General features: G+C 56.1%; 1 protein-coding gene across 1 annotated transcript in view; it reads right to left on the reverse strand.

The window, feature by feature from the left end:
- Window positions 1–19,220: 19,220 nt before the first annotated feature.
- The window catches only part of COTL1 (coactosin like F-actin binding protein 1), a 35,529-nt gene continuing 33,407 nt past the window's right edge, over window positions 19,221–21,342 (reverse strand). The window contains exon 4 of the mRNA XM_042917862.1: window positions 19,221–20,382. Coding sequence (XP_042773796.1) covers window positions 20,272–20,382 — 111 coding nt within the window. The 3' untranslated portion in view covers window positions 19,221–20,271. The remainder of the gene's footprint in view (window positions 20,383–21,342) is intronic.

Consider the following 21,342-nt stretch of genomic DNA (forward strand, 5'->3'; position numbering starts at 1 on the left):
CAGCGGGAGATTGGTCCAAAGAGGGACAGGAAAGAGAAATGAGGGAAAGCTGTGCACCCGCTGGAGTGGTGCTGGGGAGGACCACTGAGTGGCCCAGGACCGTGGACAAGCAGGACACAGGCTGGGGAGGACCACCGGGCGGTTCAGGACTGTGGACGAGCAGTACATACACCGGGAGGACCACTGAGTGGCTCAGGACCATGGATGAGCAGGACGCATGCTGGGGAGGACCACCGAGTGGTTTAGAACTGTGGACGAGCAGGATATACACCGGGAGGACCACCGAGTGCTCAGGACCGTGGATGAGCAGGACGCATGCTGGGGAGGACCACTGAGTGGCCCGGGACCGTGGATGAGCAGTACATACGCCGAGAGGACCACCGAGCGACCCGGGGACTGCGGTGAGCAGACATCGTTCCCTGCACACAGCCCACGAGTGGCCTACCAGCTCCAAGGCTGAAGGAAGACACGAGCTCCCTGGGTCAGAGAAGGGCTTCGTTACCCACAGCATGGCAGCAATGTGAGCTTAGGTCTGCCTCTGCTCCCTGTGTCCCAGGTCCCTCGGGGGCGATGAGCCGTGGCCCAGCATGTTCCTCCCCACGGAGGAACCCTGAGCTCAGGAAATCCAAACCTCTTCTGCTGGGCTGGAAGCCTGCCTGGCCATTGTCCTGAGGCAAGACTCCGTGTCTTAGCGGGCAGAGAATCAAAGCTGCCTTTGGCTCGGGGGAACACGTCCAACCAACAAGGCCTCCTGCTACTTAAACAGCCTTACAGACAGTCAATGCTTCTGCTTACAAGACAGGCAGAAACCTGAGACGGCCATGGAGAAGGGTCCCCCCCAAAATGACACAGAGAAATGGCGGCATCGCAGAGAAACGGTTTACGAAACAGCCCATATGTTGTGCGAGATCTCGAGTCCCGGGGATACACACACGCATATTACAGAAGCGCTCATCCTCTCAGCAACCTCAGAGGCGGTGCTATTCATTATCCCCATTTTCCAGGCGAGGCAAACTGAGGCCTGGAGAGGTCACGCCGTGGGGAATCTGCACAGCTGGATTCTGAACCCAAGGTGTCGTGGCCGCTTAAAACCACTTTCCTCTGTGTCTTATTACTACAGGACAGAAAGCCCCTCCACCAGAAAAATCAAATGAAGCTAAAACCAGCCGTAGCTAGAGATCAACACTGTGTAGTAACACGCAAATGCTCCGGGATTAAGTCAAAAGGCAGGATAAGTAATTTACTTTCAGCAGCATCACAGATACGTGCGAAGAAACAGGTACAAATACCCGGATGGTGGGGGAGCATTAGACGCAATAAACGAAGATCCCACTGGCCTCGCTCTGGGGGGCTGATCGCTTCGGGCTGCTTTTTTTCTTTCCTCCATTTTCTGAATTTTCTATAATACAGTTATAGTTCTCTCATAATGAGAAAAGGTAGAAACATTTAAGAAGATAAAGCACCAACGAGGCTACTCAGAAGCTTTTCGGGATAACAGGGGTCAAGACCTACCCAGCCGAGGGGCGCCTGGGTGGCTCAGTCGGTTAAGCGTCTGACTTCAGCTCGGGTCATGATCTCGCAGTCTGTGAGTTCGAGCCCCGCATCGGGCTCTGGGCTGACGGCTCGGAGCCTGGAGCCTGTTTCCGATTCTGTGTCTCCCTCTCTCTGCCCCTCCCCCGTTCATGCTCTGTCTCTCTCTGTCTCAAAAATAAATAAACTTAAAAAAAAAAAAAAAAAAAAAAAAAAGACCTACCCAGCCAAGAGGTTGTGCGCAGCCTCATCTGCCCGGAGACTGTTTGACTCAGCTGAATCCTTGCTTGCTTGCTTGTTTATTAAGATTTTATTTGGGGGAGGGGGCGGCATTCGGAAGGATTCAGAACTAACGGTCTAGGCTGCAGAAACACGCCAACTTCTGTCATTCGAGGTAACCGTGTCAAAGCAACATCAGAAGAGGTCGGGCTTCTTTGGGAAACAGGATTCTCAAAAAAATAGACGAGGAAGGGGCCTGTTTGTCTCTCCTTCTAAAGACAATGCTTAATAGCCTCCTTTAAAACAAACAAAACAAAACACAAAAACCCAGCGACTTTAGTTGGGCAGATCTCTCTAACCGAACAGAGCGGCGCGCGTGTACCTTGGCCCTTCCCAGCCGCCAAAGGATCTTGTTACTTTTCTGTCTGAGGCGCTTCCATTTACAAAGAAACAGACCCTGGGGCGCTTGGGTGGCTCTGCCTTGATTTCTGCTCAGGTCATAGTCTTGTGGTTCCTGAAATCCAGCCCCGTGTGGCGAGGCCAAGCCCCACCTGGGGCTCTGTGCTGACGGCTGGGAGCCTGCCTGGGATTCCCTCTCTCTCTCTCTGCCCACCCCCCTCAACATAAATAAATACACTTTTAAAAAAAGAAAAGAAAAGAAACAGAAAGTGCCAGACGCACCTAGAGCTTTTTAAATGTGGATTCATTCCAATGAGAATTGGTAAATTTCACATAGAATCCAGGTTTCTGACGCTTCTTGAACTGTTAGCTGATGACAAGTTCACTGAGCTAGGCGGTCACTGCTGCTTTCAGAAGTGGGGGGGGGGGACACCTGCTCTGCACGGCTGTAGGGTCTACACGGGGACCACCAACCATTCTGAGTTGCCTGGGACGTGGGTCTTTCGGGTTTAAAACCAGACAGTTCTGAGGCCAAACCTGGGCAGTTGGCCACCCTTGTCCCCACCCAGACCTTGTGCTCGCTCGTGGTCCTTGTCTGGCGCTGGAATTGGAGTCTGAGACCCCTTGTGAATTATATGTTAATAATATGCTGACCACGCATGATCTCAGGGTGTGGGATCGAGCCCCGAGTCAGGCTCTGTGCTGACGGTATGGAACCGGCTTGGGATTCTCTCTCCCCCTCTCTCTATCCCTCCCCCACTCACACTCGTTCTCTCTCTCAAAATAAATAAATACTAAAAAAATAATATAATCATATATGGACCATATGCCCTCTATCTCTTTTGCCACTCTGGCCCCTCACCCCTTTGCCCTTATGTGATGTGCCCACCTGCCTTCCACCACCCACACCTGCATTTCTCTGCCCAGTGGCTGCTGTCTTTGGCCAGGACCACTCTGCCCACCTGTAAGGGAAGGAAGTGCAGAGGCCTGATGTCCTGGGCCAGTGTGAGGGAGGGGAGGGCAAGTACCAGCTGCCTTGACCTTAGAGGGAACACAACAGCCTCCAGGGTGCCCCGGGGGGACCGAGTCCCTGCTGCCTCGTATGATCACAACCCTCCCATTATTTCTTCCCTCCTGTCTCACCTCGACCCTCCTGCTCCCATATCTTAGACCACTTCCCAAATGACCTTGCCTTGGGTTCTGTTGGTTTGGGACCCGAATTAAGTCAGCCACGAAATCCCCAGCACAGGCTGGCCTGGGGAGCACTCAAGAAAGCATCTTTGAGCAAATCAGCCAAAGGGGTATGTTAGGTAAGCCTTCCTGCTGGCTGAAGTGGGGCCCAGGGCCCAGCTCTGGAGTCAGACCCGATTTCAGAACATCTGTGTCACTTACAGGGGTCACTTACCGCCCCTCTGGGCCGCAGGCCCCTCATCTGTGAAATGGGCGTAATCACCACTTGCCCCGAAACGTGGTTGGGAGGACGAGGGAGTTAATGCAGGAACACTCACAGCGCAGGCGAGCATCCCCGTACGTGGCACCTTGTGGGGTCCTTGCTGATCCCGCGGGCATCTCCTCTACCCAGACCCGAGGACCCCCGCGGTCTCACAGCGAGACTGTCAACCGAAGGGCAGGTGCCTGGGGGCTCGGACTCACGCTGCCTGGTGCCCGAGGGGCTAACGCGCATCCACCAGACGGAGCCAGTTCTCCTTCACGGTGAACACGCCCGGAGGACAAGCTGAGGTTGACTCTGTGAATACTTCCCGGGGACCAGTGTATAAGCAGAGTTCGGACAGGAGCCCAGGGAACATTCCAGAACAGCTCCTGGCTCTCAGGAAAACAGCCAGGCAGAGGTGGGGGATCTGTGCGTAATAGCTCGGCTCTGGAGGCCCGAGCTGTCTATCTCCAGCAGGGGACAGCTGCTGGGAAACCGCACATCGGTGTGGGGTGACAAGCAAGCCCAGGCACTGTGCCTATGTCTCCATGGCTGACACCCCACCCTCCTCACCATCTATCCTAGCTACACCGGCCTAGCGAAAGTCCCCGTGCATACATGCCTTCATACCACAGGGCCTTTGCATGGCATCGTGGTTTCCAATGGCTGCTCGCCAAGTTTGGGAGTCCCAAGACCGCCTCACTTCTGACACCGACGGCAAGTTTGGGGGCACCCGAGATCACACTCAGATTTGACACCTTACCAGGAGGACTCAGAAAAGCCATTGGACCCATGCCATTACCGTTGACACAGACTGAAATCAGCAAAGGGAAGAGGTGTATAGGGCAGAGTTCTGGAAACACGGAGCACAAGCTTCCAGGTGTCCCAAAGGGGTGCTTATTCCCGCAGCACTGATGTGCTCGGAGTATCGCCAAAATGAGCGGCTCACCGGAGCCTTGATGTCTAGTTTTCCCGGGGCTCGCTCACTGAGGACGTGGCGGACCACCTGCGCGGCCGATCTCAGCCTCCAGCCCCTCCAGAGGTCAAGTTGAGACTGTGCGCCCACCCTCATCAAAAAAAAAAAAAAAAACAACCCACATTTTTAGCCCAAGGTTAAAATCCCCTCCCGGCCCTTCTGACCCCTAAGAGGCACCGGAGAGAGAGAGAGAGAGCACGGGAGGGGCAGAGAGAGAATCCCAAGCAGCCTCTGCTTGGTCAGCGCAGACCCAATGGCATCCTTGCTCCAAAGTCAAAGCCACGGGGCGCCTGGGGGGCTGAGTCAGTTAAGCGTCTGACTCTCAGTTTCCACTCGGGTCCTGATGTCCCAGTTTCCTGGGTTCGAGCCCTATGTCGGGCTCTGCGCTGACAGTGTGGAGGCCGCTTGGGATTCTCTCTCTCTCTCTCTCTCTCTCTCTCTCTCTCTCTCTGCCCCTCCCCTGCTCGCTCTCTCTGTCACTCTAAAAAAAAAAAAAAAATCGAAGCCGCTGGATCAGAAATGCTAGGGGTGGGCCCAGCCGTCTGCATTGTAACATGTCCTGCCGGTGGTTCTGCTCCTGCTCAAGCGTCAGGACCCCCCATGGAAGAGTGAGCTTCCCCGTGGATGTTTTAACATTCCAGTGATTACACAGCAATTAACACGAGCCCTAACGTCACCCCCGCAAAATCTCCAGTCTCTTATCCATCGCGTTAAGGAAGACTGACCAGGGGACACTGAGAGCCAGGGAAGCAGAGGGACCGTCAGTCCGGGGGGCCACACAGCTTTCCCCGGGGCAGAACCAGAATCAGAGCGAGGGCCCCCACTCCCCGGCCTGCTGTCTCTGCCCAAGGACCTCCCGACCAGTGATCCTATCCTGAGTTTTCTTGGTTTCAAAGCCCCCCCTGGGTCAAGGGCACACGATTTTGCATGAGAAAGCCTACATCTGGGGGTCAGATTGCTCTTCAGATGTGGTTTCTACTCTCCTGGCTGTGTAGCCTCTGCAGGGAGGCTGGAGGTCCCCGCATGCGGGGCACATGCAGACAGGAGGGCCCTTCTCGCTCAGCCAGCCTGGGCCCTGAGGGAAAGGGCCCTGGGGTCAGCCCAGGGTGGAAATCAGAATCTCCTGAAACCAAGGCCCAGAGCAGCCTTTCAAAGTGGAACCCCAGGGTGCCATGAAAATGGCCTCTGGGGGCGCCCGGGTGGCTCAGTCGGTTAAGCACGGGTTCGTGAGTTCGAGCCCCGCGATGGGCTCTGTGCTGACAGCTGGGAGCCTGGAGCTTGGGTTGGATTTTGTGCCTCCCGCTCTCTGCCCCTCCCCCACTCACTCTCTGTCTCTCTCAAACGTAAGCCTTTAAAAAAATATTAAAAGAAAAAAAAAAGAAAAGAAAAGAAAATGGCCTCTGGAGCTGTTCTTTTTTTTTTTTTTTTTTTCTTTTTTTTTAACTGAAAGTGTGCATCATGAATAATTAAATAGCTATCGCGTCCTGTCTTTACGATGGGTTCCGGGCGGGGAGAGAAAGAAAGACGTGAGCGCAACCTTTTGAGCCGACGGGCTTGGGTTCAAGTCCCAGCTTCACCGCTTAGCTTTGTCATCTCAGGCAAAGAGCTTCGGCTCTCTGGGCCTCAGTTTCCTCGCCTGTAAAATGGTTTAACCATACCGCATCCCTCAGAGACGAGCGCGGGGTGTGCCCTCAGTGACAACGGCGGCCCCTCCTGTGCAGGGAGGGCCCCCACCCCCCTTCCCCAAAACACCCCTCACTCTCTCATGTCGGCACCGGGGCGCTGGCGGGGGGCTGCATGGGAGGCCCAGAGCCACGGCTTTCCCACACATAAATGAAACCTGAGATCCTAAGTTAATGTGACTGCAGACCTTCGGGTGTAACGGCCTTGGTCTAGAAGAGCCTTTTAGGAAAACTTCCAAGTGGGAGCCAGGTTTTCAGGCCCCTGTGGGCTTGTTAAAACCGGCACGTCCCCCCTCAGCCAGGCAGCCCTAGGGAGGCCTGCTTGCACCCCCAGAGCTCTCCAGCCCCCCGCCCCCGACAGCTGGTGTGCCCCCAGCCTCCTCCCAGAGGCCCGCGCGCGCGGGCTGCAGGCTGCAGGGGTGGGGTTTCCTCTCTCCCTCTTTCAGCCCAGGAACAGCCCCAGCCCCCAAGGCCAACTCAGCACAATGCACCCGGCTGGGGAGGTCAGAGCCCTCCCACAGCATCTGCTGAGGGCGAGCATAAATCCAGCCAACAACCCCCTCCGGGGGACATCTCCAGTTCTCATGGGGAGGGGGTGCTCGGCCCAAAGGGGGCCTTAAGATACTCCAGGAAAGCAACACACCCAGGCTTGCTTTCCCTCAGATGCTCCACAGTGCTATGGAAACAGCCAGTCACACAGGCAGCTGAAGAGAATGTTCTAGAATCTTTAAAGAGCCTGGCAGGAACGAGCTGGGCCTGGAGACCGAGCCGGGGGTGTCTGTCTGGGGCTTTCCAGCCTCCAGCAACCTGGGACCCGCTGTTCCCGCACCTCTCGTTCATTCCCTTGGCAAGGGAGCCAGCCCGTGGGGCAGAATGGCTCCCAGCTCCCGACCACCCCCGCTTCTCCACGTCGTCCGGAACAACTAGAACGTGCTTTCTGCATGAGATGCCAGCCCCTGTTCCATAAATATCCCGATCCGGGCCCTCTTTTGAACATCATGAGATCCGAGAACACAACGGCCACTGTGATGTGGGGTGAGAGCCGCCCTCTGAAACAGGGCAGGACCTCTTCCCTGGCCGCAGTCCCCACCCCTCCATGCTGTCCCCTCGCCACTCTGCCCCCCGCCCAGAGAGGGGAGGGCCTGAGGAGGTCCGGGCCAGACAAGATACAGGCGGCTCTCCCACTTGGGATCAGCAGGCTGCAGAACAAGGAAGGTGGGGGCGGGGGTGGGGGGTAGGGGGGATGGGGGGGACCGGAGGGGCAGGGATGTGTCCATCCCTGTTTGTTTTTTGAGACAGAAAGCACAGTTGGCTGGTCTGGGCTGGGGCGGTGGGGGTAGAGGTAGAGAGGGGCTGCTTAATGGGTAGCAGGTGTTCTTTTGGGGTGATGGAAAGTTCCGGAACCAGACAGCAGTGATGGCTGAGCCACATGATGAATGTGTGTGATGCCGCCGAATAATTCACTTTAAAATGGTTAACATGGGGGCACCTGGGTGGCTCAGTCGATCAAGTCCTCGGTTTGAGCCCCGTGATGGGCTCTGGGCTGACGGTGCGGTCTGCTTGGGATATTCTCTCTCTCTCTCCCTCTCTCTCTCTCTCTCTCTCCCCCCAAATAAATAAACTTAAAAAAAATTTTTTTAACTAAATAAAATGGTTAAAGTGGTAGATGTTATGTGTATTTTACCACCAAAACAAAAAACAGAAAAAACCATAAGACCCAGTGCAGGTGAGGGCGTGGGGAAGCGGGTGGGGCGCACACAAACCCAGGGCTTCCGGACTGCTGGTTCCTGTCATCATCTAAAGGTTCAGCTTAAAAACCCTGCAGAAACTCTGGAGTGAAAACGTGTAAGCAAAGGAGTTCAAGACAAAGAGGCCAATTAAAGACAAAGGAGCAAAAGCTGGGGACAACCTAAATGCCATATTCCTTTTCTACGGCTGGGGAACAAATTTCCGCCACCTTGAAACCAGACCCTCCCGAGCCCTTGCCACCCACGGACGCCCCCACAGCCGCGCAGGTCAGTGGCACCGAGCACCACGGCCGGGTCCTCGGGGCATCGAAACCCCAAGGCCAGCAAGGTGCAGTCGCCTGGGGCTCAGGGCCGGTTCCAAGCGCGTTCAGCTTGGTGGCGGAATGTGCTTCCTCGTGGCTTTGTACCCGAGATCCCCGTTTTCCCGCTGACCATCGGCCAGGAGTCTCTCTCAGCCACCCGCCCCCAGCAATGGAGTATCCCTGTCGCACCAAACCCTCGGACACTTTGGACTTCCCCGCCAGAGAGGACTCACCCTTTTAGGTCAGGCCCACCGGGGAGAATCGCCCTTTCTTAAAATCAGCGGTGCCGTGGAACACGCCCCAGCCACAGGAGCGACGCCCCTTCGTCTTTATGGGTCCTCCGCACCCAAGCCCGGGGGATACGCATGGTGTGGGTCACTGAGGGGTCGTCACAGAATTCTGCCTGCCACAGTGTCCATCGCGGGGGATCAGTCAAGTAGGGATACCTCCATGATCTCGAAAGGGAAGGAGAATTTAAGTAAAAGGAGATCTGTCTATGCGAACTGACGACGAACATTTTCTTTGATGCATTAACTGAAAATAGCACATTGCAAAACTATACACATATATACGTAAAAATAAGACTTCACGTATGTGTACAATGTCACTTAACATAATTTCTTTTATTTTTGTAAGTTTATTTATTTTAAGGGGGGGGCAGGGGAGGGACAGAGAGAGAGAGGGACAGAGAATCCCAAGCAGCCTCTGTGCTGTCAGCACAGAGCGTGACGCGGGGCTCGATCCCACCAACCGTGAGATCGTGACCTGAGCCGAGGTCAAGAGTCAGATGCTTAACCGACGGAGCCACCCAAGCACCCACTTACATGTAATTTCATTTTATCAAAAAAATTCTATCTATGCACGCCTGTGTCTGTGTGTGTGTCTGTGTGTGTGTGTGTGTGTGTGTGTGTGTGTGTGCACATCACAAAGCCGCAAGAATACAGAGGATTGAGGCGCCCACAGTTTGTACTTTGGTCTGTGTTCTTCCAGACTTTTTCTTTTATATCCTCCGAAACTACCAGAATTAGTTACATCGGAAATCTATTACTTCTGTAGTTTAAAAAGATTGAAACACTACTAAGAAAAAGGTCACGATGTAATCACTAATTTAATCTCCCCATTTTTTAAGGCACGTAAAGGAAAACCGGTCCACCCCACAGGCCCTTTGATGTGATGACACTGGGTGTAATTTCCAAGCCAGGCTCGTTCTTTGTAGTTTTGAAATGTTCCTTAGTGACTCCTGAACTTACTCACCGCTAAGTGAGAGATTCCAGAAATCAGAGCGTAGCAAGAACCTGGAACCACTCCCCCGGTACCGTGTTTTTCTCGAGGAGCAGGGACCGAATGCCTGTGTGCAGGCAGGTCACAGTCTGAAGTGGGTTGTCTACACTGGAGGTAAGCAGCAGCCTGAGATCAGAGCCAGGCTCAGAATCAAGACCCAGCCGCTAATGGAAGGTCGGGAGGGGCACACACACCAGGGGCCAGCAGGGGTGGGGACCCAGGCAGGTGGCCTGAGTCAGGCTCTGTACAGAAAGCAGAAACGATTCAAAGTATTTCTAGCAGAAAGCAACTTAGTACAGGGTATTAGGTGCTTACAGAAGCGATGGCTGGCGGAGAAGCAGCTCCGGACCCAGCCGCCGTAATGACCCCCAGATGCCACCGAACTGACCCGCCAGGGGAACCGCCGCCCTCAGGAGGACCAAGAACCAGAAAGCAGTGCAGGAGACCACTGAGTCAAGAACACGCCTTCTGAGCTGCCGTCCAGGCTATCAGCCCCCACGGCTGCCCTGCACCTGCCTCGAGACACCCACAAAACTGGAGACCGGACGTCAGCAACCGCCATGCGCGTCAGGGGGAAACAGGCCACAGACAGCTTCCGTCTCCCCCGCCCGTGCCTTCCGAACCTCACACGAGTGCATCCAATGGACACCACCACATTCCCACCCAGAGAGCCCTGGCCGAGAGCTTGGGGAATTCTTTTCTCTCTCTCTTTCTTTTTGTAAGATTTTATTTTTAAGAAATCTCTGTGCCCAACGTGGGGTTACAACATACAACCCTGAGATCATGAGTTGCGTGCTGTACCCACTGAGCCCACCAGGCGCCCCGGGGAATTCATTTTTAACTTTTCAAGGAAGTTAGAACGGGTGCTGGGTCCAAGGGTGGTTGGTTACCCAGGAGGGGGCAGTACGCCCCAGGAGGTCAGGGACCCGGGGGGGGGGGGGGGGGGGGGGCGGGGGGCGGGGCGGAGAGTCAGGGCAGAATCCAGTTCGAAGGCCCAACACCATGTTCGCGGCCCCAGCGGCAAACACTTTGCCATGGCGCCCAGTTTAGGGTTCTTGGATGACTCCAGTGGTCCTTAGGTATAGTAATGGGGGCCGGGTTTCTCTGCTTTACGCTCACCGCGGCTGCGCAGATAAACTCTCGCTCAACTCACACTCTGATTGTTCTGAGTCATCTAAGTTGTGGTGGCCACGACTGAGTGGCTGCCATTATCAGCCAAGCACTGTGTTCAGGGCTAAAGGCCTTGCCATATATCGGACAGTTTGCAGCAACCTCCTAAGATGGGGACTGCGCTTGGGGCGCCTGGGTGGCTCAGTCGGTTAAGCGTCTGACCCGTGGTTTCGGCTCAGGTCATGATCTCACAGTTTGTGAGATCGAGCCTCAAGTCGGGCTCTCCACGGACAGCATGGAGTCTGCTTGGGATTCCCTCTCTCTCTCTCTCTCTCTCTCTCTCAATAAATAAACCTTCAATAAATAAATAAATAGTGACAAAACAGAGGCCCAGAGGAGTTGTGTAACTTGCCCAAGGTCACACAGCAAGTGAATGGCAGAGCCAGGATTAGAACCCCACCTATTTAACTACATGGTATTTAAGTAACAGTATGACAACCACAATTCGGCTACCACAATTCATCTTTGATTTTCTGTTTTTTTCTTTTTCTTTTTATTTTGAGAGAGAGAGAGAGAGAGAGAGCGCAGGCACACGTGTGTGCAGGGTAGGCACAGAGAGGAGGAGAGAGAACCCCAAGCAGGCTCCACGCTGGCCCTGCAGAGCCCGACTCTGGGTTTGATCGCACAAACCAGGAGATCACGACCTGAGCCAAAATCACGAGTGAGAGGTTTCACTGACCGAGCCACCCAGGCGCCCCTCATTTTCTCGTTAAGTGAGAGAACAACTCTGTGCTTCCTAAATGCAGCCTGTTTGGCAGACAAATGTTCAAAGCCTGGGATGCCCGGGGCGGTAAATCATAAAAGGAATCCTTCCTGCGGGGGGAGGAGCCAGAATCTGCAGTACTCTGCGGGGCCCGGGGCTCCCTTCCAGAGAGAACATTCTGTTCTAAAAGCAAGCCTCCTTCCCCTGTGAACCAGTACCTGGGATCTTAGCCACCCTGGAGGTGAAGGCTCAGGGGGTGGGGGGAGGGATGGGGGGTGCTGCTTCTTGGAGGACCCTCTGTGATCACTCTTGAAGCGATCGTAATACGGTCCCGCAGTTGCCATAGCAACTCCCCATCTGGGCTATTTAAATGAAATATAGGAAGCATCTTTGGCTTCCGGCCTATCGTGGCTTTGAAGTGTGAACCCTTCATTCAACACCTATCTACAAGTGTCATCCAGGGTGGCCAACTGAGAGGCTTATGGGGGTCCGACGGTTAACAGAAAGGACTTTTTGTAAAAGGACGGCAGGGGATTAACCAAAAGTCGGGGCCTGTAGGGCCCTGCCAAGTGCACCTCCCCCACTCCCATCTGTACGGGCAGCCGTCTCAGGCCCAGCCCCTCCTTGCTCTGCAAGAATGTAATCCCGGCGTTACAGATCTTTTTTGGGTTTGTCAAGAATTGTTGAGAGCTGGGTTTGCCTGTGAAATCTTTCCATCTTAAAAAAATTGGCAACCGGTTCAACATTTGGAGTGGGGCTTCTGAGGACTGGTGTGCAGGTGGCGCACTGCATCACTCGGCGGTCACCTGCTAATGACTATACAACCGTCCAGAAGACAGCAACAATGACGCTGGCAGTTTTCACTGATGGGAAAAAGCATTCGCCATGTCCTAATAAGTGGAAAGAGCAGGTTACAAAAACATAAACAGAGCGTAAGCTCTGTTTTGGAAAATAAAAATGTGTGCTCTGTGTGAAAAAGTCTGAAAGGCTGGGGGCGCCTGGGTGGCTCAGTCGGCTGGGCGTCCGACTTCGGGTCCGGTCACGATCTCACAGTTCGTGGATCAGGCCCCGCATCGGGCTCTGTACTGATGGCTCAGAGCCTGGAGGCTGCTTCGGATTCTGCCTCTGTCTCTCTGCCCCTCCCCCGCTCAAGCGCGCCCTCTCTCTCTCTCTCTCTCTCTCTCTCTCTCTCTCAAATATAAATAAAAACATTAAAATAATTTTTAAACTTTTTCTAAACATCTGTATTCCAAACAGACAGGAAAAGAGGGCAAATAATCTACCAAACCCCCAGCTGTCCACCACACAGATGCTGACCTTTTATTGTATATATTGTCTGTAGCTCTTTTAAAAATAAATGAAACCAAAGGGATACAGCTGGAGTCCTTCTGTGACCCAGCTCCCTCCTTCCCTCCCCGCCCCCCACCCCAGGGCTCACTATTCATTCTCCCAGCGTCTGATACAGTTTTGCCGATACGTATATATTCACAACCGGTATATTATTCTCTTTAAGAAGGTAGCTCGGGTGTAATCATTCTATATCCTTATCATTTTGCGAGTTGCCTTTTACGCCCGCCTTTACGCTTTATGCTCTGGGGTTTACCAGTGGAATCACATTCCATGTCGCCCGTGCACGCCGTCGCAGCTTTTGCGTGCCCTCGCCGGTGACATCAGACTCGGGGACTGCTGGGGACGAGCCAACCAAGAACACGTCGCGGTCTGCCCCAGCTCTCTCCAATTTGCCAAAACAACCCGTGCCAGAATTAGCTCTCGGTTCAAAGAGCCCTCTTCTCTCCCTTGTCCCCCAGCTGCTGGGCAGCTCCCCCAGACCAGGGATGGGGTCCCCCCGTGCAGGCTGCAAGCCCCCTCCCCATACACCTGGTCTCCAAGTCTCCCCAGACTCACTGGTGTGGCTCTGGGGCTCAGGGCAACACCGGCCCCCTCCTGCCCCTCCTCCCCCACCTGGGTGGGAGCCAGCCTCCCAGCCCTGGGCGCCTCCCCAGAGGAACCTTAAGGCCCCCCCAGGGACAATCAGAAGGGAGGTGCAGTCTGGGTAATGGTGGGAAGCTCCTGGAGGTAGAGAAGCTGGACAGGTGCACCAGATAGGTGGACGGACACATAAGGCCTGTGCTCGGCCTCCAGGGGCCATCTGGGGACACAGCCAGAGGTGGGAGCCAGCATCCAGGTGAGGAAGCTGGGAAGCGCCCCCCACTCCCCGCCGCTTTGCCTGGCTCAGCACAGAACAGGTGGGAGCAGCAGTGGGTCCTGTGTATGGCCTGGAAGGCAGTGCAGCCCCGTCCACGGACTGTCGCCTGAGCACCTCCTATGTGAGAGGCTCTGGGGACGCTGTCCCTGCCCTGGAGAGGGTGACAGTTAATGGGGGAGGGGGCAGATGCAAAAGAGGTAGGGACGGGTCCTGGGGCTCCTGTGACTTTGACCACCGCCTGGGGACTTAAAACAACAGAAATGTCTTCTCTTACGGTTCTGAAGGCCAGAGGGCTGAAATCAAGGTGTGGCAGGGTGGGGGGACCTCCAGATGCTGGAGGCCCTGGGGAGGACACTGCCTGCGTCTTCCAGCTGCTGTGGCTCCAGGCGTCCCTCGTCCCGTGGCCACGTCGCTCCAATCCCTGCCTCTGTCTTCACCTGGCCTCCCCCTCTGTGGCTCTGTCTCAAGTCTCCTCCGCTTTCTCTTATAAGGACCACCTGCCATTGGATTCGGAGCCCCTCCTAAATCCAGGATGATCCCATCTGAAGATCCTTAATGTAATTACATCTCAAAGGCCTTATGGCCAAATTCGATCACGTGCGTAGGTTCCAGGGCACGGACACCTCCTTCGGGGACTGCTATTCACCCCACTACAGAGGACCTTCTAGAAGAAGCAGATCAGGGCGGAGACCAGTCTCTTGTCCAGGGGGAGGGGGTGGGGCCTTCAGGAAAGTGAGGGGAGGACGGCCGGATCAGCGGTCCAAGGAGGGAAGTGCACAGAGTCCTGGCCGGAGAGACAAACAAGGCCTGCTATTCCCCCGGTGGGAAACTTAAACTTGATCCCAGGGCAATGAAGCCCCCCTCCCAGGGGGCTTTTAGCAAAGGGCTGATAAGGAGCTGTAGTCTGGGGAGGGAAACTCTCTTCTAAATTTAGGAGGAGCTTTTCTTTCTTTTTTTTTTAAGTTATTTGGAGCGAGAGAGGGAGCTGGGGAGGGGCAGAGAGAGGGAGACACAGAATCGGAAGCAGGCTCCAGGCTCCGAGCTGTCAGCACAGAGCCCGACGCGGGGCTCGAACCCACGAGCCGTGAGATCATGACCGGAGCCGAAGTCAGATGGTTAACCAACCGGGCCCCCCAGGCTCCCCTCTGAGGTTACGGTTTAAAAGGCTATGACTCGGGGCGCCTGGGTGGCGCAGTCGGTTAAGCGTCCGACTTCAGCCAGGTCACGATCTCGCGGTCCGTGAGTTCGAGCCCCGCATCAGGCTCTGGGCTGATGGCTCGGAGCCTGGGGCCTGTTTCCGATTCTGTGTCTCCCTCTCTCTCTGCCCCTCCCCCGTTCATGCTCTGTCTCTCTCTGTCCCAAAAGTAAATAAAAAACGTTGAAAAAAAAAATAAAAGGCTATGACTCGACCCATCCTGACCAAGACAAGCAGAATCCAGGCTCGGACGATTGTCCCCGTTGGAAGATGCTTCTGGGTCTGCCTTCAAGGGTCCTCTGGCACATCAAAGAGGCCCGCCAGGTAGAGCGTCATGCGGTCTCCCCCAAGACACCTTCAGTTTTTCTTTGCTCTTATCTTGAACTAGAGGGAAAAAGTGGCAATGGTTCTCACGCTGTCATGGCCCCATGGCCTCATGGCGCCATATTGGAGTTCGAATGCCTGGCATTTATCCCTCTTTCTTTAAAAAAAAAAAAAAAAGAAAGTTCATTTGAGAGAGAGCGAGAGAGCGCACGTGGGGGGAGGGCAGAGAGAGAGAGAGAGGGAGATCGAGAATCCCAAGCAGGCTCCACACTCGGTGTGGAGCCCAACGATCTCGGGACTGTGAGATCGTGACCCGAGCCGAGATCAAGAGTCGGACACTTACGTGACTGAGCCACCCAGGCACCCCGTCTCTCTTTCGTTGAGTGGGAGCCCAGCTGCCAGAATTCCTGCTACACCCTGCCCGGAAGGACCACCTGCTAAGGGGCCCTGTCCCGGCCAACAGGCAGCTGGGGACCCACGTGAGGCCACGCAGCCTCTTCCTGTTGGGCGGGACGTTGGTGCTCAGTCCATTCCTGTGGCAGACCCACGGCATGGGCCTGGGTTCAAATCCTGCCTGGCTGTATTTCTGTTCACAAATATTTGGGGACATATCCCTGCCCCACTGGACTCCAGCCTGGCCATATGCCTTGCCCTGGCTACCCCAAAGGGAGGTGAAGTGTCCTCCCTGAGGTCACAGAGGCTGTAAGCTGTAGAGCTGGGATGGGAACCCTCCCACCTCACCCCGTGCCCGCTCCCACCACCGGCCCCCCTCCCCATCGGGATGGCTGAGAGCCCCTCCCAAGCCCCTGTTAGAAGGTGGCACCTTGGGGAGGAGACAGGGTCGTGAGGTGGGGCTAGACCTCACGCAGGAGACCCCATGGAGCTCCCTCCCTCACCCCTTCCCTGTGACGACACAGTGAGAACCAGGAGAGAGCCCTCACCCGACCACGCCCACGCCGGTGCCCTGACCTTGGACTTGCGGCCTCCAGGCTGTAAGAAATCAATCTCTGCTCTTTATAAGCCCTCCGGGTCCGTGGTATTTTGCGTAGGAGTTCAGCTGACGAAGACAGGTAAGTGCACGGTCCTGATTTCTTATTTATTTATTTTTTAAAGTCTTATTTATTTATTTTGGTGAGGGGGCAGGAGGGACAGAGAGAGAGAGAGAGAGAGAAAGAGAAAAAAAGCCCAAGCTTCTGCACTGTCAGCCCAGAGCCCAGCATGGGGCTCGATCCCACGAACCCTGAGATCGTGACCCGAGCCAAACTTGAGAGTCAGACGCCCCACGGTCCTGCTGTAGAGAGGAGGAAACTGAGGCTCGGAGAGGTGAAGGCACCGGCCGCCTCTAACCTGGCTCGGCCCGAGTGCAGAGGTGTCTCCTGTCCCCAGCGGTCACCTCCTCACAGCTGCCCCTTTGGCACCGTTTCTTGCCTCTCTTCTGCAGCTCACTGAGAAGCGGGGGGCCGGGAAGCAGTGGAGTGACAGTAATGAGGACAGCCCCTCCTGGGCGGGGGAGGGGCCGCAGGAGGCCCGGCCCCAGCTGGGGCACCCCGGGGCTGGGCCCCCAGAGTCCACGTTGATCAGGAGCCCTGGGTGAAGTAGAGAAACAGGAGCCTCCCCCGAGGATCAATCAGCCAGGAGCCGCGAGCTCCGTGCTCCCCGAGGGCCCAGAAACACCAGGGCAACAAGTGACTTGTTTGACTGCGGATCGCCTCTGCCCCACCCCCACCGCCACCCCCACCCCCACTGCCACCGCGACCGTCTTTGAGCGGGAGGCTGCCCCTGCCCTAGCAGATGCCTGGCCGCTAACAGGGTCACACAGGCCTTGGCACGCCCCCCACTGAAAGGTGAGGTCCACGTCCCCTCCCCTTGAACTTGGGGGGGGGGCGGGCTCACGACCGCTGCCCCAATAGAATCCAATGGATAGGCTGCCACGTGACTTCCGAGGGCCACCCAGCCTCCCCCTGGTCCTCAGGGACGCTCGTTCTGGGGGAAGAAGTCCAGAACGCTGACCCCGCCAGGCCAGGGTGGGGGGGCCACGCTGGGTGCTCACATCCACGCCCCGCCGAGCTCCCGGATGGCCGCCCGTGTCGGCCGCCGGCCACAGGACAGGGGCCACAGGAGAGGGGCCTGTGGCCGGCTAGCACGACCGGCCGGGCGGATCTGACCGCCACCGCGTTGACACCCTGCTGGTGAGAACCGCCCGGCTGAGCCCTTCCGGGATCCCCGGCTCACAAAATCAAGGGCAAAATAAACGGTGGCTGTTTTTCACCGTGCGATTCGGGGGGACCCGGAACAGCTGTCGAATGACCAAGCGAAGGGTTTCAGAGCGCATCGAGGCGGAGACTTGAGTAGCTAGAACCCCATCCCTACCCCCTGCCAGGCCCTGACCGAGGGGGGGATCAGGGAGGCGGGGCTCAGGGCCCTCTGCCGAGACGGGAGCTGCCAGAGGTCGTCCCCGGCAATGTCACTGGCCCCCTGCCAGGCGCTGGTTACAGGGGATAAAGAGACGCAGAGGCAAAGCCTCTCTCTGCCCTCGAGACCTCACGATCCCCTCAGGTGCCCTCTGAAATCCCAGCAAAGGCCAGAGCCGCCACTGTAGATTAAACCCAAGCTCCTTGACACACAAACCCAGCTTCGCCCTTTGCTTCTTGCCCCGGGCACACATCCCCACGGAGCCTCTGTCCCCCGACCCCCTTCACCCACCTCACTGCTCCTCTCCTTCAGGTTTCAGGCGTCACCTCCTCAGGGAAGCCCTCCTTGATGCCTCTGACCAAGCCCAGGGCCCTCGTAACTTGCCCTCCTGGAGCCCGGCTTTTCTTCCAGAGGGGGCCTGTCCTTACCTGTAAGTGTCCCCAGCTCTCTCACCAGAGTTAAAACCCATGTGCCGCGAAGCCGGAGACCTAGTTCGGCTCGCTCCGTTCCGGGTGGGGGAAAAATCTGGGACACGCAGAGCTAACCAGACCTAGCGGTGGGCCTGGCGTCATGAGAGCGGAGCCCCGGCGGGGACACCGGCAGAATCCTTCCCGCCCCTTCTGCCTTCCGACCCCTCCCGGCGGGTGGTAGGTATTCCTGGTTTTGCAGATGAGGAAACTGGGGCCCAGAGAGGTTCAGTAACTTGCCTAAAGCCACTGAGCTTTAGGGAGACGGGCAGGCATTCGAACCCCGTCGCGGCTGGGGCAGGGTGGGGGGGGGGGGAGGTGCGGCAGGCTGCCTTCAGCCCTGCGCCGGTCTTGGGTGCTGCCCTGCCCGGCCCAACACTCAGCTCCTCTGAGCCCGCCGTCTGTGTGTCTGACTTAAACTCCTCCGGCCTGATTCTGAGTCCCCCCCGGGGCTGGCGTCCCGGAAGTACGGTTCTTTGGCTCGAGGACAACCTCCGAAAGGCTGTCGCAGCCCAGCCGAGGAGGGCGCTCTCCGTCAGCCTTTCCTGAAAAGCCAGCGTGGACGGTCCTGGCCACTCGGCAAATGTCACAACCCTGATGCGTCGTCACCCTCTCAAACGCAGGGCCTCTCCGCCACCCTCCCAGATGCGGCGCCTGGGGCCCTGGGAGACGGAGGTTCGAATCCCAGCTCCGCTTTCTAGCTGGGCGGCCGCAGGTGACCCACTCAGTCTCTCTGAGCCTCAGTTTCCATGAAAGGGACACAAATGGCATCTAGTTCTTCAGGCTGTGGTTAAAAATTAAGCTACTGGGGCGCCTGGGTGGCTCGGTCGGTCGGGCGGCCGACTACAGCCCAGGGCATGATCTCTCGGTCTGTGAGTTCAAGCCCCGCGTCGGGCTCTGTGCCGACGGCTCGGAGCCTGGAGCCTGCTTCGGATTCTGTGTCTCCCTCTCTCTCTGCCCCTCCCCCACTCACGCTCTGTCTCTTTTAAAAATAATTAATTAAATTTAAATAAATACATAAATAATTCTTAAAAAATTTTTAAAAATTAAGCTACTGAATGTGAATGTGCCTCCAGTAGCCCCATAAATGCCTCTTAGGTCCGAATAGGACAACTGCCTCCGTTGTTACAGGGAAGGAAGACGCTTCCTAAGACAAATCAGGCAAACTCGTTTCTTTTTGAAAAACAAAAAAACCACATTTATTTCTGTAAACTGTTTGAGGGCAGATGTTCACAGCCCCGATACAGCACAGACTTCCTACCCCCAAATGAAATGAGCAAGGAAAGAAAGAGAAAGAACGGGACGCATGAAGAAACAAGCCAATCTCATCTTCCTTTGAAAACAAAACTGCGTTTGGACGTGTGGTGTGGACCTGGGATGAACACCACTGACTTTCTGGGGCCACGCGGGCGGGGGTCCGTTCCACCGGCGGCTCGGCGGGGCCCCCCGAAAGCGAGGAATCGGGTTCTGCCCGAATCCCCACTCGGCACCCCGGCCTCCCTCCCTGGCGTCCTCATCACCTTGGGAGCCCCTGAAGCGAACCCTGAGAGATGCCAGGTCACAGCTGGACTCGGACCCGTGTCCCCACTCCGCGCCGCGCAGTGGGGTTCCGAGCAAAAGGGTAGGAACGAGCCGCTGCTGGGCAACTGTTAAGGCAAATTTTCTCTCTTCTCTTCGGTCGGAGTCAGGCTTCGATGTGTCACTGCCGGGCATGGGTAGCTTAGGCAACTCTGAATGCAGGGGTGAGGGACCCCCGGAGCACGCTTTGGGGGGGGGTGGTCCGAGCCTGACGCATGGGATGAACGAGGGTGCTCCCAAGACGGCCCCCCGACGGGCGCGGCCCCCAAGCCACGCAAGGTGGTGGTGGAGAAGCCAGGCGGGCTACGGTGTAAGAGAATGCCAGGAAAGGGGGGTCACCGCAGGGGGAGCCTCAGATCTGATGATGTGCGTGGCCTTGGGATCAAAATGATTTTTCCTTAGAACGAGAAAGAGCGGGGAAAGGAAGAGGAGATAAAAGAAACATGTTCCGCGAGCTTCGGGAGATAGGGCGCAACCGGGCTTGGGAGGGCAGCGGGGAAGGGGAGGCAGGCGGCAGACAGGGAGGCGCGTGCCTCTCACTGCGTCTCCCGTCCCTGGCGGGCTGGTGGGCTGGTGGCTGAGGCCGCGGTCCCCTCCCCCGGGGGGGCAGGCAGATGACTTTGCAAGGGGCAGGGGAAGGGCTGGGGTTACTCCGTCTGGGCGTCGTAATTGGCTCCCCCCGCCTTCTTGAGCTCGCTCTTGATGAAATCTTCCTCCAGCTCCTTCCGATCGCTGATCACAAACTCTTTAGCAAAATTCTGCAAGAAAAGAACAAAATAAAACACAGAGTTCCCGCGAAGAAGGGACAGGATCTACATGCTGCTCAGACGACACACGAGCGAGTCCTGGCACCTAAAACGCTAAGAAATGATCAAAACGACAATCGCGTGGTTGCGTGGTTTGGCGAGAGAAAGAAAAACCGTGACCGGAGATCACAAAACGTGTGACATCAGGGTACGGTGTAGGCCCGAGGCCAAGGACGTGGGGCCAAAGTCAGCCCCGGTTTGAATTCTGGCTCTGCCATTTTCTGGCTGCATGACCTTGGGCAAGCTCCTTCAACTCCCCGGGCCTCAGTTGCCCTGTCTGTGAAAGACCAACCTGTCAGAAGAACAGCAGGAGAGGAGGCTGGAAAGCCCGGCTGGAACATCAGGCTTTCCAGAACAAAAAAGAGACAGGAAGAAAGACAAGCGGTGAGTAGCTTTTGCTCATTTCCATGGTGTGAATATTCCCACAACGGCCGGTTTCAGCCACAGCAAAGAGCTAAATGGGTACGGCCACTGTCCCAGCACCCCCCCCCCCGCCCCCAGAGGACACAGGCTTCAACCATAACATCCCACAGGCCAGGCACACGTGGGGCACTCCGTAAATGCCCGTGGCATGAATGCGTGGAGCGGGTGACCGGGCTTATCCGATAACTCCGAGCCATGAAGAATCAACGAATCAACGGCTGTTGTGGTATGTGGGTCACAAGACTTCGATAAACAAGGAAAATTTCAGGATGGTGTAAGAGACGGTTACCAAGGTACAAGTAACAAGCCTGAAGGTCAGAAAAATCATCCCCATTAAAAAAAAAAAAAAAAAAAAGAAATCCACAAGGAAATTGTGTTAACAATTACCGCCATTATTAAGCACCTACGGGTACCAGACGCAGTCACGCGTTGGCAAACTTAAAACACTTCAGTGTGACCCAGCCAGTTCACCCCCAGAGCTCTACACGA

Source organism: Panthera leo, chromosome E2 (genome assembly GCF_018350215.1).
Source record: "Panthera leo isolate Ple1 chromosome E2, P.leo_Ple1_pat1.1, whole genome shotgun sequence".
NCBI classification, from domain to species: domain Eukaryota; kingdom Metazoa; phylum Chordata; class Mammalia; order Carnivora; family Felidae; genus Panthera; species Panthera leo.